Consider the following 14,598-nt stretch of genomic DNA (forward strand, 5'->3'; position numbering starts at 1 on the left):
GGAGTGACATAGTCCCAACCTATAGAAACGCACCTGTTCCTGCTGCAAAAATTTGCTTAAAAACTGGACAAGACAATGTAATTTCATAGCAGTTAAGTGGCAGGGAGGCGCTGCCTGAAGTAATCGGCAGACCTGGCTGCTCAGGGGATTATAAAGAATCTTGCGTATTAGGGCTTGAAGGATCACATACGCTAATCTGTTACTGAGAAGGCCAAATGCAAAGACATTTCTGTTTAGTATAAGATATGCCGAGGAAAGGGAGACATGCCAGGCTGCTCAGGGCACCGAGGAGAAAAATAATTTAACAATTAATTGCAGTATAAAATTGCAGAGAGATGATTCCTAATGAGGACTCGTCTGCAGTGTTTTAGCCTCAGAAATCTCGGCTGCTCCTTTCTGCAGTGACAACCTTGCCCTTCACCTGCCTGCAGGTAAGTCCCAGACCATGAAACGCCTGCAAGCCTGGCCCCGTTTGTCCCAGGGGCTCCTCCATTCACGGTGTTATTCTTCTAAAGAGGAACATTTGGCCAGGCTCGGGTCGGGGACAGGAATAGTTAAAATGTTTCTGGGCAGTGGAGAGCTTTTACCTGCCACTTCTGCAAGGGAGGAATTTAAGCCGTGATTAACTGAGGCTCTGGTTCAGGGGCTTTGATCCCACTGCTAGAGCACTAGCAACAGCTACATACATAGTACTTTTTGGATACTTTCAGCCCAGATTTTACTTTAATTTTACCAGGACTTGCCGTCAGACAGTGGTTTCTTACAAGCTCTTTTTCCAGCCTTTTCTCCTTTTCTCCCTTCCTCTGCAGCAATGGCATTAAGCGGGAATGGTTTTAGAGCTGGAGACTTCCAAGCCCAGTTCCAAACAGGTCCCTTGACACCAGATTAAGCCAAATATTCAGCCACGTCCCAGAGGCTCGGAGGCCAGCCTTGTCCCAAAAGAAGCCGTACAGAAGAGCAGGGACAGGAGCTCTCGGGCACAGCTGCCACCAGAGGTCCCTGCACGCTCGCTGGAGAGCTGGGAAGAGCGGCCCGATCTGATGGGACTCTTCATTCACACCTTATTTGGAGATATTGCCTTTTTCACCTAAATTTCGAGAAGTTTTCCAACAGTCCCCGAACGACCTCATTTTTTGCAGGGAGGCAGCTCAGCCTGGCGATGGGTCGCTGCCGGTGCCTGCTCCCAGCGGGGCAGGGGACTCCTTCCAGATGTCAGCAAGGACGTGCCTACATCCATCCCGTAACGCCGTGGGGACCACAGCTAATTCCACAGCAGGGGTGTAAATGGAGTGTGCAGCAGTTTTTTCAATAGCTGGACAGGTTTTTTTCTCCCTCTCACAGGTTGGAGTTTCTCTGCAGCAGAGAGAACCCATTCTCTCTGGGTGGGAGAACCCATTTTCCACAATAAAGAGCTGGCAGTTTATTGATAATCCCCCATATGAATTCTGCCAGATAAACTGTGTCTTCCCTCAGATGCTCCCCACTACTCCTGGATGGGGGTTTGGGTGTACTTTTGCAGCTCTGCCATCCCTTGCACAAGGAGGAGCCCGCTCTGCTCCTGAGCACAGGCGGGGCCTCGCCATAGCCAACACATGTGGGAGCTTCTGACACAGCAAAGTCCTTCTGGCAAAAGTCACGGTCTTGTTTTTGGAAAGCCTTGCTCCCTTAATCTGCCGCTCTCCAGCCAGGGAGGCATAAAGCCCATCTGCTCATCTAATGCCAGACCTGGATCACACCTAAAATAATTTGAGGAGTCCAAGATCTCAAACAAATCAAGCAGCTTCCTTTCCAAACTTTAATTAGCTGTTGTCTTCATCCTTCTCTAAAGTGTGTCACTACTCTATCTGCTATGTCATAAAAAGTCAGACGATATAGGAATGCTTTACTCTATATATGCACATTTTCATTCAGAAAGTCTATAACTCCAGAGTTATGAAAGGATCTACTGTGCAAAATGCACGCTGGGTATGGCAAAGCACGCCCAGGCATTGCAGAGGTAGCTGTGAAGAGAGCTGAAATCAATGCAAACAAGAGCGTCCACCCCTTCCAGCCAGAAACACCTTCCTGATGTGGAAGCTGGATATTCTCCAGGTGGACCTGGGGATATACTCGCCATAGCCACAGGACAAAGGCACATTAGTCATTGCAAGCATGGTGAGCAGGAGAAGGGTTTCTGCTGGCACCGACAGCACAGAGAGTTTTTACTACCTTTTTCCCCAGCCCTTAGCTCCATTTCACACACACGCACCCCCCTCCAGGATTTAATGCAAGAAATGCCAAAGTGTGCATCACTTAACCACTGACCTCAGGACTTGATCTTATCTGGCAGAGGAAATCATCTGGCTTTGCGCTGCAGCCCATCCATTCACCCTGCTCAAACGTGTGAGCTCGACCTCCCGAGGGGAAGACTCTTCCCTTCCCTCCCCCAAGTGTTTTGACCAGCCCTGCAGGTGTTCTGCTGTCCAGGTTGGTCATCCTTCCTGAGATCATTCCTTGAATAATACACCGTCTCCTGGGAGTTTCACAGCACCGGGATGCTCTGGTACCAGCTACTGGCCGCTGCCTGGCCAGGCACAGCACGCTGCCTTCTGCAGCCTGGCGTGCAGGAATGCCCCCCCTTACCCGAGAGCCAGAGCCACCCAGGCAGAGCCTGCTTTGCCCACGTAATAAACAACCCCATGGCAGATTGCTCTGGATGCTCTTGCTTTTGGCCTTCTTCCTTTTTGCCAGGACTGGAAGTCTTTTTTTCTCAGGTTTTGGCACAAGGGACCTGTAGGAGAAACCTGTGACAACAGTACAGCGTCCCTAAGGATGCTGCAGGCTCAGTTGTCTCTCAGGGGCTTGGGCTGGACCAGCTGCCATGATCTGGTTGCACAAAGGATGTGCTCTCTCCTTCTCACACCAGTTGCACAGGTATGCTGTAGGATTAAAAAAAAAAATTCCATGGGCAGACACATTGACTGGCAAAACCCCTTCAAGCACAGCAGCATGGGCAGTTCCTTATATTTCTCCTCTGCTTTCAGTAGCTGAAATGCCCCAAATTTGTCTACTTTCTGAATTGTTTATCTGCTGCTATTAGTAAGTTCCTAATTAGTTATTCAAGTTCATTCTTTCCTTGTGGTGAACAGTGAAATGTGGGGCCAGGTGTCTGCCCAGCCTGTATCCCATCTCTCACCACCACCAGACGTGCATGCTTAGGAAGAAAATGTGAAACAGCACATATAATTATTCTTACCCTATAAGCAAATTCATTCCCACTAAAAATTTCCTTTTCCATGTCTTCCTCCCTTGTGGGATAAACATTTTTTTTCCTGTATAGTTCACCATTCTCAAGCTTAAGTAATTTTTTATGGATATCTGTCTGCTTTCTGGTTACATCATGATGTATTTATGACCACGTGCTTTTTTTTGCAATTCAGACAGGTTCAGAATGAGCCCTGCAAGGTAGAAGCACGTCTCAGCCCCTACACCCACTCCGTGCAGCACCACACGTTGCTGAGCCCACCTGATTCCTCCTGCATTAGGAATATAAGCACAGGAGCTTCCTAACTACATCTCCTGCTGCTGCCGGCTCCGCAACTTGGAACAGGTTAGGTTCCCTCCTGAATTCTCTCGTTATTAATATCACAAACCAAGCTGTTCTGAGAGCGGTGTCCCATTAATCATTTTAGCTCTGCTGCAGTTTTCACCTCGCTTCCTCTTCCTGTGCCTGAACGGTCTTCAATAACATTCAGCTCTGTGGGTAGCGCTCGGTTAAAATCGGCAGGTCTGCTAGAGCAGGGAAGGACCCTGACCTGACCAAGCTGGGGCCAAGCAAAGGTGGGACAAGGATGCATCCACACAGCCACAGCTGCATTACGGCATGAAAAAATGTGCTACACCAGCTGACAGCAGCAGGGACTTGAAGGGAGGAGAGCTACCCGCCTTAAATCTTCGCCTCTAAACTTGAATTTTCTGGTGTGCTGACAACACTGGAGAGACACAGCAAAAGTGAAGATACCTAATAAAATATGAGGTCAGCTCAGCAGCTCTTGTGAGCCAGCACCAATGCAGGCAGCAGGTCTGGTCAGAGATTTCCGATGCCTACCTGGGCTCTGCTCGCGTTTGAGGGCACTGCTTCCTTTTGCTCTCTTCCTTCCTATGTTTAATCCTGCTGTGTGTTACGAGCAAAGGTCTTAGCCACACTGAGCATCTATCTCTGGGTTACCTAACAAAGGGCCAAAAGATGCTTACAGGTCATCTTTCCAAAAATCTGCCTCCAATACCATCACATTGCCCGAATCCCTCGAGGCCATACTGTGTGTTCCTAGGTGCTGGCTCTCAGAGATGCAGTAACGCAGCACCCCTGCAGCTAACCTGAACCTTTCCTCTTACATCCAGTGCCTTTTTCAACTTTCTACCCTTTGCCATCATCTTTGGCCCTATCAGAAATGGGCATTTTGTTTTGTCTTTATCCCTTTGCATTTTATAAAAGCCCTTCCCCGGCTGCTCGGCTGCATCCAGCAGCATCCAGCAGCTGAATTAGCTGCTGAGCCTCGCAGTGTGGATGCCAGTGCACAGGACCGAGCTCCATCTGGCTCGTCCCGAAGCCTCCCACAGCTGCACATCTTTGTACCTGCCACTTTGCCGGCGCGCTGCAGCTTTCATCCATAAGCAAACAATGTTTTTCAGGGATTTCTGCTGAGTCAGAGAGTGTCTCTGCGAGGGCTGCTGCTTCTCCACGTGGGAATGCACTTCTGGGGAATAATTACAGAGAGTTTAAACAGGGACGTTCGGCAGCCAAGTTGCTTCATATTCAGGCTCCTGGCCAGGAAGGCAGAGCCCAAAAGCTGCTCATTGGCACTGTGAGAAAATACCTCACACCTGCGCCCATCATGGGCGTGCATTGCCCATGGGCTAAGATCACTCCTTACACGGCAGCACCACGGCACCTGGCACTAAAAGAAAGTATGCTCATGGCTTGGAGGGTCCCACAAAGCGAGCTGCTTCGCAAATCAGCCAGCTTGCACTTACCGAGCATCCCTGTGCATCTCTCTTCTCTGGGCCATGCCCACCAAAGGATTTTTATCCTCCCCTCCCCACACTGGATTTGGGAACGTGCAGCGTGGCAGAAAGCCCGTCAATGCAAAGCTCTGGTTCTGCAAGGGAGATGATGGAAGCACACTGACAGTAACTTTTCCACCCCTAAATTGTGAGGCATTATTTCAAGGTTGTGAAATATATTGACTGTGAAACAGAGACGAGAACTGGAGTAGACGCAAACAGCGTAGGCGTTACTCCCAGTTTTTTGCAGCTCCCACTCTGTTCCAAAAATAGTACAGCAAGGAGCACGCTGCTTGGTGACATCTGTCAGGGACCAAATGACGATGAGACCATGTGCCTGGACATCAGCAGAATGAACCAGAAGCAGAGCTGGGATGTAATGCACGTGCAGAGGTGCTGACCGCTTCATGTTCCTTAAAATCAATGGAGAGAGATCTTAGCAAAAGATCAAATTAAATAGTTTTAAATGTTATTGAAATGTATAAAAAATAGTAATATCATTCCAGAGCACCGCAAAAATACGTTGCACTGAGGTAGAGCGCTTTCCATCAAGAAAAGGGGCAATGGGAAGCCACAGCAGAATACCACTGCATCCACTCAAGTTTCTGTTCACACTGCACACAATGCACCTGGTCTTTAGACCACACCTGCGCCATAATTCCTAAGTGCTCTTAATTCTTTTGCAATTCTAAACCTGAGCAAAATACACTTAATTAGGCACAGACCAGTTGGAGAAATCAGATAAGACTCGCTGGCAGGCAGCTGCTTCCAGGAGACGCATCTGCTGAAGGATGGAGACGTTGTGCAAGTCGGGGAGAGCATCACCCAGCCGTGGGCTGGCGGCAGGGAGAGCACTTGCAGTGAGACGCGAGGGTGTCACCTCTGCGGAGGAGAAACTCTCGCAGACGGCAGCGGTGGCGGCTTCCCGACTCCGGGGACGGGTGCCTGAGCCCCCCACGCCGGGATCGGGTGAGTACCTGCTGATGTTTCTCCTAAGGGACCCGGGAACGGGGCAGCGGCGCGGTGGGGATTTGCAGGAGCAAGTCACCACCCTGCATGGAAACCTGCCTCGAATGACATTCCTCTGCTCCATTTCTTGCTTTCTTCCTCGAAAAAGGGAGGGAGATTTCTAATCAGCCTCTCAGCTGATTGCTAAGTCAGGGACAGCGCTAACGACCAAGATTTTTGGCTCTTTTCTAGCCCAGGAGGTGTTTTGGGCATGGATTACTGCTTTCGTGGCAATTAGCGTGAATAACATCTCTGCACAAATGTTGGAGAGAGTTCGGAGAGGCTGAAGCAGCTCTTCAGACCCTGATTTGGGGGAGCCATGGGATATGGCAGCAGCACCTTGCCATGAATAATTGTATTTATTTACAATGGTCATTGGTTGTATTTGCTCACTCACCCTGCACTGCAGTTGAGTTTAATGGGACACGGGGCTGAAACCAAAAAGCGGGTTAAGTTGGAGGAGAAAAGGGCAGAGGAATAGGCTTTAGGTTTGGACACAAAAAAGAGGGGAAATGTGTGTTTTCCACCAGCTGAGTTTTTTTTCCTGCTGCACTGGGAGTTTGGGACCCCTTGGCGCTGCCCTGCTCCCAGCTGGGGCGGCGGTGGCCCTGCATTTTGGGATGGGATTTTGCAGCGATGGCACGAGGGTGCACGGGGAGGATTGTCTGCCGAGGGGCGAAAGACAATGCCTACAGGCGACAGCACCCATGGCAGCCGACCCTTCCCTCTGCTTGCCCGCAGCCACCGGCATGGACGGCGACGACACCATCACCGCCGAGGTCTGCAAAGAGGCAGATGTTGGGGACGGAGAGTGAGTACCCGATCCCGGCCTGCTGCCGTGAGGCCTGCAGGCAGCAGGGGTGGCGCCGCCATGGCAACAGCCGCCATGTTGGCGGCCGCCATGTTGTTGGCTGAGGGAGCGGCGAGGGGCTGAGCCTCGGCTCCCCAGTGTGCCCACCTCTCCACCATTCCCGCAGGCTCTGGGAGGTGATGGTGGCTGGCTACCCGGTGCTGCTGGTGAGGAACAAGAAGGAGTTCAGAGCCCTGGGCAGCAAGTGCCCCCACCACGGTGCCCCGCTCAGCAAAGGTAACCCTGGCTCTGGGCAAGGGGGAGAAGCCGTATCAGGGAGGTCAGCTCTCGCCACCCAGTTGTGGGGGGGCTTTTCTATTGCAGGAGTCTTGAAAAGGGAGAGGCTGCGCTGTCCCTGGCATGGTGCCTGCTTTAACATCAAAACTGGAGACATCGAGGAATACCCTTCTCTGGACTGTATTCCCAGCTTTAAGGTGACTTCTTGTCTCTTCCTCCTCCCAGCTTGGGCCATGTCCTCCATACCACTCGCATTCAATCACTCTCACAAGCTCCATGTCCCTGACACCAACTGAAAGCACCCTGCCCTGGCCACAGCTCTGTGGTCCAGGTCACGCAGAGCTACAACACATGGGATGGTTTCTTGGGATCATGTAACTCCCCATCCTAAAACTCCATTCAGTCAAAGGTGATGCCATACATCCTGCTATCCCTCATAGCCAGCACAGCTCTTTTGGAAAGAAAAAAGGATTTACACCTCTTCCTGAGTGCTCTTGGGATGAGGAGAAAAGCTCATGAGCTCCTCAGCATCATTTGACATCCAAGATCCCTACAAGTCACTCTTGGTGTATCCAAGACAGATGGCCCACTGGACCAGAACCTCCCAGGAAAGCTCCTACCACAACCTCATGAATGCAGCACTTAAATGTACTCTCCTTTCACCTCTTCAGGTAACAGTGGAAGACGGAAAGGTGTTTGTTACAGCAAAAAAGAAGGTACTGACCTTACCTGCTGTGACTAAGCACAAGCAGCACCTTGGGCTACGTATGATTTCAACATTTCTCATTTTCTTCTAGGATCTTGAAAGCAGCCTGAGGGTGAAGGACACAAGCAAGCGATGCCTTCTCAACCGGGAGACGATGCTGCTTCTGGGGGGAGGTCAGTGAAGTGGTCTGTGCTGTCCCTTCCCCACATATGCTGTGAGCTGCTACTCTCTTCTCCGGGGAGGACTTGCCACCTTCCTCCTACTCCACAGTGACGTGTAAGAGGGCTGAGATGAGCATCTCTTGTAGGTGTGGCTGCCCTGGTGTGTGCAGAGACACTTCGCCAAGAGGGCTTTACTGGCAGGATCATCATGGTCACCAAAGAGAAACATGTTCCGTATGACAAGTCCAAACTGAGCAAGGTTCGTACGTGAGAAGGGCAGGACTGTGCCTGGGTACCACGTGTGTATTAGGGACATGGCCCACACTCAGGACCAGACTGAGCAATTGAGTGAGATGTTCTGGCAAAGCAGGAGTGCTGATAGGGTATAATTTCCAGCTAACATCTCACTTCTTCCTCCCAGAAAGTCTTTGATCAGAGTCCACCATAAGCTAATGGTTTTATCTCCTTTCACTGAGTTCTTCCAACTAGAGTTTGAGTTGATGGGTCTTTCTGAGGGGGTACAAGAAGATGATGGAGATGGGGCAGTGTGGGGAGCTGTGATTTACTAATGCAAAATTTACCTCTTGTGCAAACTTACTTCCCGGCAAACACTGCAAGAGTATTGCTGTCTGTAAGAAGTGCTTTATTTCATATTTCTGTTTTGTTTCCAGGAAATGAACTTGAAAGCTGAGGACATCTACCTGAGGAAACCTGAATTCCTTGATGCTCACGGCATAGAGTTCTGGATGGAAAAAGAGGTACAAAAGCAGCTGAGCTCAGTCCTCAGTGGGCGGTCCTGTTCCTGCCGTGGGGAGGGGATGCCCACACCTGCAGGCACAGCACTACATTTGTAGAAATTAGGGCTCTGCCTAAGTACACACATTATCCTCTGGGACAGCATTCCAAGGCCAGTGCTAGGGATGGTGTGCCTGCCTTGGCTGTAACACTGATCTGGGCTCCCCATGGACAGATGTGCTCATCACATGCGAAGAGGGTGGCCCTTGAAACTAGCCTTCTGCACACCCTTTAGAGGAACCTAGATTTCGTGCTGCCATACTTAGTGCTCCTAAAGCCTAAGACCTGTAGGAGGTGAGAGAGAGGACCCCAGCATTCCTCATCTCACGTGAGTGTCCAGGAATAGGGCACACAGTTGCAGGCAAGCAGAACGGATTGATGTGGCAGGACACCAGTGGACCCGAGGTACCTGCCTGATCTTTGCCTCTTTTCTCCTGCAGGCAGTGTCGGTGGATTTCCAGAAGCAGAAGGTCTGCTTCATGGACGGGTCCTCTCAGAAGTACAATCGGCTGCTCATTGCAACAGGCAGCCAGTGAGTGCACAAAGCATTTACCACACACAAAATTTTAGACAGGACAAGATGGGTCAACATTGGGGTGTGGAGGTCTTCTAGAGGCGTGTGAGAGGGAGGCAGTAGGAGATGAGCTGAAAGGACAGGATGGGATGACACAGCCAAGAGATTGCATGGGTTTGTGCTTCCCTCTCATTCTTTCTGTTTCATTTCTCATCATGAGACATATCTGGATTCTCTCTCTTTCAGCTCCAGCTTCCTCAAAGTCCCAGGTGCAGACCTGCAGAATGTGTGCATTCTCCAAACCCCTGAAGACTCTAGCAAGATCTTAGAGCTGGCAACCGGGAAGAATCTGGTGATCGTAGGAGCTTCATTCATAGGTACCAGGCTGGAGTGGGTATCAAGTCATCAGTGATAGCCTTGAAACCCACTTCTGCTGCGTCTGCAGATTAGCTAGAGGCCCTAGGGGAAGGGATGTTCATTCACTACCTGGCTGGGTTCCTTCCCAGAGCCCTGTAGCTGGTGGGGATATGTGTTACACAGCACGCACTCACTCTTTCCTCTGATAGCCAGAAATTTTGAGAGCTATAAACAGTTTCTGGACATGGACAGAGGGAAATGTGCCTTATGAAAAGGTCACTGTCCTTCAGAGGAGCTGGATTCCCCAGAAGCATTGGGAAAGTGAGGGGGTAAAGGCAGAGAAAGGGAGTTATTTTGTACACAACCAGGAGCTGTTCTTTGCATTTCCTAATATCCAGGTCCGTAGTGCATAAGAGCAAAGAAGGGGGGGCGGGGGGCTAAATACCTCAGCCCAGAAATGCATAGAAGAGCAGTTAAGCACTGGCAATACATCAGATTTGTTCTCCCCACCTGGAAGGGGAAAAGATTTCCAAGGAGCAGGGTGCAGGTTCATGCTTGCAGCAGGCTTACCTTGGGCATGCCTTTCCCCTGCAGGAATGGAGATAGCTGCCTTCCTCTCAGACAAGGCTGGTGCCATCTCAGTGGTGGAAAAAAAGGAGTTCCCTCTCCAGAATGCACTGGGTCCACAGGTTGGAGGTGTCGCCATGAAGGTTAGGAAAACCTGGTGCTAATTTCTAGGACGGAGAACGCATGCTAGCCAAGCAGCCCTGTGACCTGCAACAGCCCAGGAAATCCAGCCCCCGCGCTGAGTCATAACCCTGCGTGCCCAGCCACCTTCCTCACACACAGTTCACTGAAGGAGCTCTGCACACATAGCTGGTCCCAACCTCCATCACACATGCGTCACGCTTCCCAGCTCAGCTTCGTCTCCAAGGCCTCCTGCTTCATCCTAGACCCACCTCACACATCAGGCCTGACCAGGACAGCAGAGCAAAGCCAGGCTTCCAGGCACCTTGCACCAGCCAGGGACACAAATGAAACCTCTCTGCAGCCTGGAGCAGCAGCTAAGCTGCCTGCCTGGGTTTTGGCTGGGTATGGCTGTTTTTACAGCAGTACAGCCTGGAATTTCCTAGTGAATACTCAAACCAGCTTCCTCTTCCTTTTCAGATGCTGCAAAATAGGGGGGTGAAGTTTTACATGAAAACAGAACTCTCTGAGCTGAAAGGAAAGGATGGAAAGGTCAGTCATGCCATTGTGATCCCCGAACTGCTAATTTTAGGGGGAAAAAACCCAAACTGAGGTATAACACAGTGCCTACATCTAGGCTTTCCTCTCCCACATCTAGACCCTCACATTTATTTTCATTGAGCACAACTCTGGGCTCAGATGGCACCAATATGTGTTCGTATCCCTGGGACAACAGTGTGATTTTCTCTTACATTCCTGGCAACAAGCATTAGTTGAACAAGGTGATCTGAACCTGGGGAAGAAAAAAGACAGCAAAGAATGAGGCAGCAGGGAGGCTGCAGGAATTAGGACAGAGTTTTTAACTCTCTGTTAACGATTCCTGCCTGCTTCCTAGGTCGCAGAGGCTGTTCTTGCCAGTGGAGAGAAACTACCCGCAGATGTGGTCGTGGTGGGAATAGGTAAGAGACCCTAGTTGGGAGAGGGAGGCAGCTCTGCGAATGGGGAAAACAGCCAGCAAGCCCAGAACATCACAGTTCATTCCCAGGACGCAGTTCCCTGCAGTCTCTTTCCCGCTCTGTTATCATCCAGCCCGTCCTCTTGGCCCCAAACACCTGGAGAAAGGCAGCAGCCCATGAGCAAACACTTGGCAGGAGGAAAGGAGCTACTTACGCTGTCAGTGTAACTTTGGCACACTTCCTGAGCTCCGTAGGTCACTGCTGCATTTTCAGAGCATGCCTTGTTCTGGGCCCTGGTTTTATTGCCCCTGGATTAGCTCAGAACCAGCCCAAGCACTTGTCACTGCCACGAGCTGCTCTGCTCCAAGCAGGCTGAACAGGCACCATGGGCATGTGGTTGCTGTAGGGCCGAGGCCAAGTTTCCTCCCTGCCTTTGCAGAGCTTTGTCCTTGCTCCTCTCCCTGCAGGGGTGTTCCCCAACTCAGCATTTCTGAAGGGCACCTCCATCGCCAGAGATGACAGCGGTTCCATCCTGGTGGATCTGGTAAGTGCCAACTGAGTATCCCTGGTCCACACCCAATCCCTTCTCTCTCTTCGTTGCACTAATTGCTTTTTGTCCCATTAGCGCATGCAAACCAACATCCTAAATGTTTTCGCTGCGGGAGATGTGGTCTCCTTTCCTGTAGCGCTGCTCAACGGGGACCGGTCCAGCATCCATCACCAACAGGTGGCCGAGGCCCATGGTGAGACAGTGCAGCTGCCTCGCGTTCCAGCTTCCCTCAGAGATGGGCATGGAGGGAATGGGGCAGAAGGGACAGCAGGATAACAAGAGGCAGGGAGCACTTCTTCGAGGACCTACAAGAAAAATATTTCCTCTGCTGGTTCATCACAGGTCACACTGCTGCCTTAAACATGCTGAAGAAAGACAAGGAGTTGCACACTGTTCCCTTCTTCTGGACCACAATGGTTGGGAAAACCATCCGCTATGCAGGTAGGAGGGGGCAGAGAGATGGGAACAGTTGAACTACTTTCTAGCCCATTTGCTCATCCACCAGCTGGGTGGATGTAACAAGACAGCAGTTGTAGAGTTTACCTGAAGCATCTCAGGTTTTGGACTGGCTGCCATGGCAAATTTGTGAACCCTGTTTCTGAGCTGTGGGCCTGAAGGTTACCCAGAGCTCTCGTTCTTCGATGATCTCCCGTGGCTTAGAAGTCACGAAGGAGGAAGAATTTCCCCCTCCAAGCCAAGGAGAAGCTTGGGATCATGATGCAGCCTTGCACCTCTGGGTCAGTTCTGCTTGTCCAGGGCCTTCATGCCTGCTCCCCAGCTCTGTGGCAGCTAGTCACTGTCCCCTCTGCTCCTACCTGTGATGGCACTGAGGTGGGATGGGTGGCAGCTGCTGTACCAGGGCTCCCCGAGCAGGCTGCGACGCTCTCTCTCGCAGGCTGCGGGAAGGGATACACGGACACTGTTGTGAAGGGCAGCCTGGAACAACAGAAGTTCCTGATCTTTTACATCAGGTGAGTGAATCTGTGGCCAGTCTGTGCCCTGACGTGGCAGCACCCTGGGAACAGGGCATGGTCTCCTCTCCCTTACAGCCTGCAGAGCTCCCGCAGAGGCTCCACATCACCTCCCACGGCTGCGCACCACAGGCAACTGCTGGCCGTTGAACCAGTAGTGAGCTGGTTTCAGAGAAAACCAAAGCAGGGCAGGGAAGGAGAAGAGAACGAGCTTCCATGAAGACACCAGCTGGGCAGGGAGCCTGGGACACGTCTCCTCTCCCTCTGCCCCACTGCTCCCAGGCTCGGTGCCCAGCTCCCAGCAGCGTCAGGCGATCTGCCACAAGTTCCTGCGCACCCTGCAGTACCAGCCACCCTGCCCTGAGCCCTCCGAAATACAGCTGGCCTCCAGCCAGGGTGCCACGGGGATGCTACCGTGCTGAGTTATGTACACTGAAGAGATCTACATTCTTCCGCTTTCCCTTTCAGGGATGGCTTCGTGACTGCAGCTGCCAGCCTGAACTGTGACCCCATGGTGTCTCTGATTGCAGAAGTTTTATACTCAGGGAAACAAATCTCTAAAGAAGAAGCAGAGTAAGTGACAACCTGACCGAGCAACTCCGTGCTGCATTCCCCATGCCAGCAGAGTCCACTAAGAGATGTGAAGTCAAGATGAGTTACTGCAAATCCCCAAAGTACCTCTCATTTGCAGGGCGTGGGACATCTGCAACATACCCTCGCTGGTAGAAACCCAAGCTCAGTAGGTGCCCTGCTGTGAGGGGCACAGAGTCAACCAAGTGTTAACAGCTCCACATCTTCCCATCCTGGCACAAGAGAAATAAAATCATGAGCAAAGCTGAACCCAGCGCCTGCATTTTGTGCTTGCAGACAGCCCTTGGCTGCTCGCTTGCATGCCGGGGCAAAGCAAAGCAGCGCTTTTCCCTCTCTTCTGCATGGGGATCTGCTGGGCAGGGTACGAGGAGGATGCCCGTGTGCTGGATGGAGCTCAGCTGAGGGTCTGAGCAGGCAGAAGCAGCCAGACATTCACAGAGCCACTAACCCCTCCTGCTCTTCTCACTGGCTGTTGACAGGGAGCTTTCATTCAGCACACCGGTCATGCTGACCTTCCACTTTGCAAAAGCACATTTTCCCAGCAAGGGGAGCTGTGACCGAGGCGAGCTGCTCTCCCAGCTGGGAACTAGATATAGTCTGTGTGCAGGAACTCGCACGAAATACCCTACCCCTAAGGACAGAGGGCTGCCATCTGACCTCTGAGCGAGCAGCACCTGCTGGCATTGCTACAGCTGTCTTGAATATTGCATTAGCTGCTGCAGCGAGCACTTCCCACCCCCTGACAGCAGCCAGCCTCCAGCAGAGAAATCCCAGCCCCGGTCAGCATCCCCTCTCCTGCCATGTCCCTCCACGCTGGCTGCTTCGAGGAGGTGGCTAGATGCTGCAGGAACCACAGCCTCGATGCTAGGGGAAAGAGTTACTAGATTTTTGCAAGGCAACAGCGAGCAGAGCTCTGCTTTCTACAGGAAACACTGCACTTACTCACCGGTCACATGGGGTTTTGCAGGAGGAAGGGTAAGCCCCGAGAGCCGGGCAAGTTCCCGCAGGGACGCTTACTTTATCAGCCTAAACCCCTTCTGCTTTTACATTAAATGCAGGCTAGACAGAGCCCGAGCCTGTTTGCTCAGCAGGTGAGATACTGCAATGCTGGTTTTGTGTTAAAAGCACAAACTTGCACTCTGGCACCTTCTCACGTATGAATTTGACCTGAA

General features: G+C 51.6%; 1 protein-coding gene across 3 annotated transcripts; it reads left to right on the forward strand.

The window, feature by feature from the left end:
* Positions 1 to 264: 264 nt before the first annotated feature.
* On the forward strand, positions 265 to 13,673 carry LOC115347224 (apoptosis-inducing factor 3-like). Of its 3 annotated transcripts, XM_030028357.2 has the most exons (20): positions 265 to 431; positions 4,672 to 6,012; positions 6,793 to 6,862; positions 7,029 to 7,138; positions 7,226 to 7,335; positions 7,810 to 7,854; positions 7,936 to 8,017; positions 8,152 to 8,264; positions 8,677 to 8,763; positions 9,241 to 9,332; positions 9,561 to 9,691; positions 10,266 to 10,381; positions 10,839 to 10,910; positions 11,254 to 11,317; positions 11,782 to 11,858; positions 11,940 to 12,057; positions 12,207 to 12,305; positions 12,760 to 12,835; positions 13,304 to 13,408; positions 13,527 to 13,668. In XM_030028357.2, exons 2-20 carry the CDS (start codon positions 5,835 to 5,837, stop codon positions 13,576 to 13,578), a joined length of 1,797 nt encoding a protein of 598 aa, XP_029884217.1. In that variant the 5' UTR covers positions 265 to 431; positions 4,672 to 5,834; the 3' UTR covers positions 13,579 to 13,668. The 3 variants fall into 3 exon arrangements, 2 of the variants coding, with proteins under 2 accessions (XP_029884217.1, XP_029884219.1); XR_005933456.1 differs by lacking the exons at positions 265 to 431; positions 12,760 to 12,835 and having other exon boundaries at positions 5,072 to 6,012; positions 13,527 to 13,673; XM_030028359.2 differs by lacking the exons at positions 265 to 431; positions 12,760 to 12,835; positions 13,527 to 13,668 and having other exon boundaries at positions 5,072 to 6,012; positions 12,836 to 13,403.
* Positions 13,674 to 14,598: the final 925 nt, after the last annotated feature.

The sequence above is a fragment of the Aquila chrysaetos genome, chromosome 10, assembly GCF_900496995.4.
Source record: "Aquila chrysaetos chrysaetos chromosome 10, bAquChr1.4, whole genome shotgun sequence".
Lineage (NCBI taxonomy): Eukaryota > Metazoa > Chordata > Aves > Accipitriformes > Accipitridae > Aquila > Aquila chrysaetos.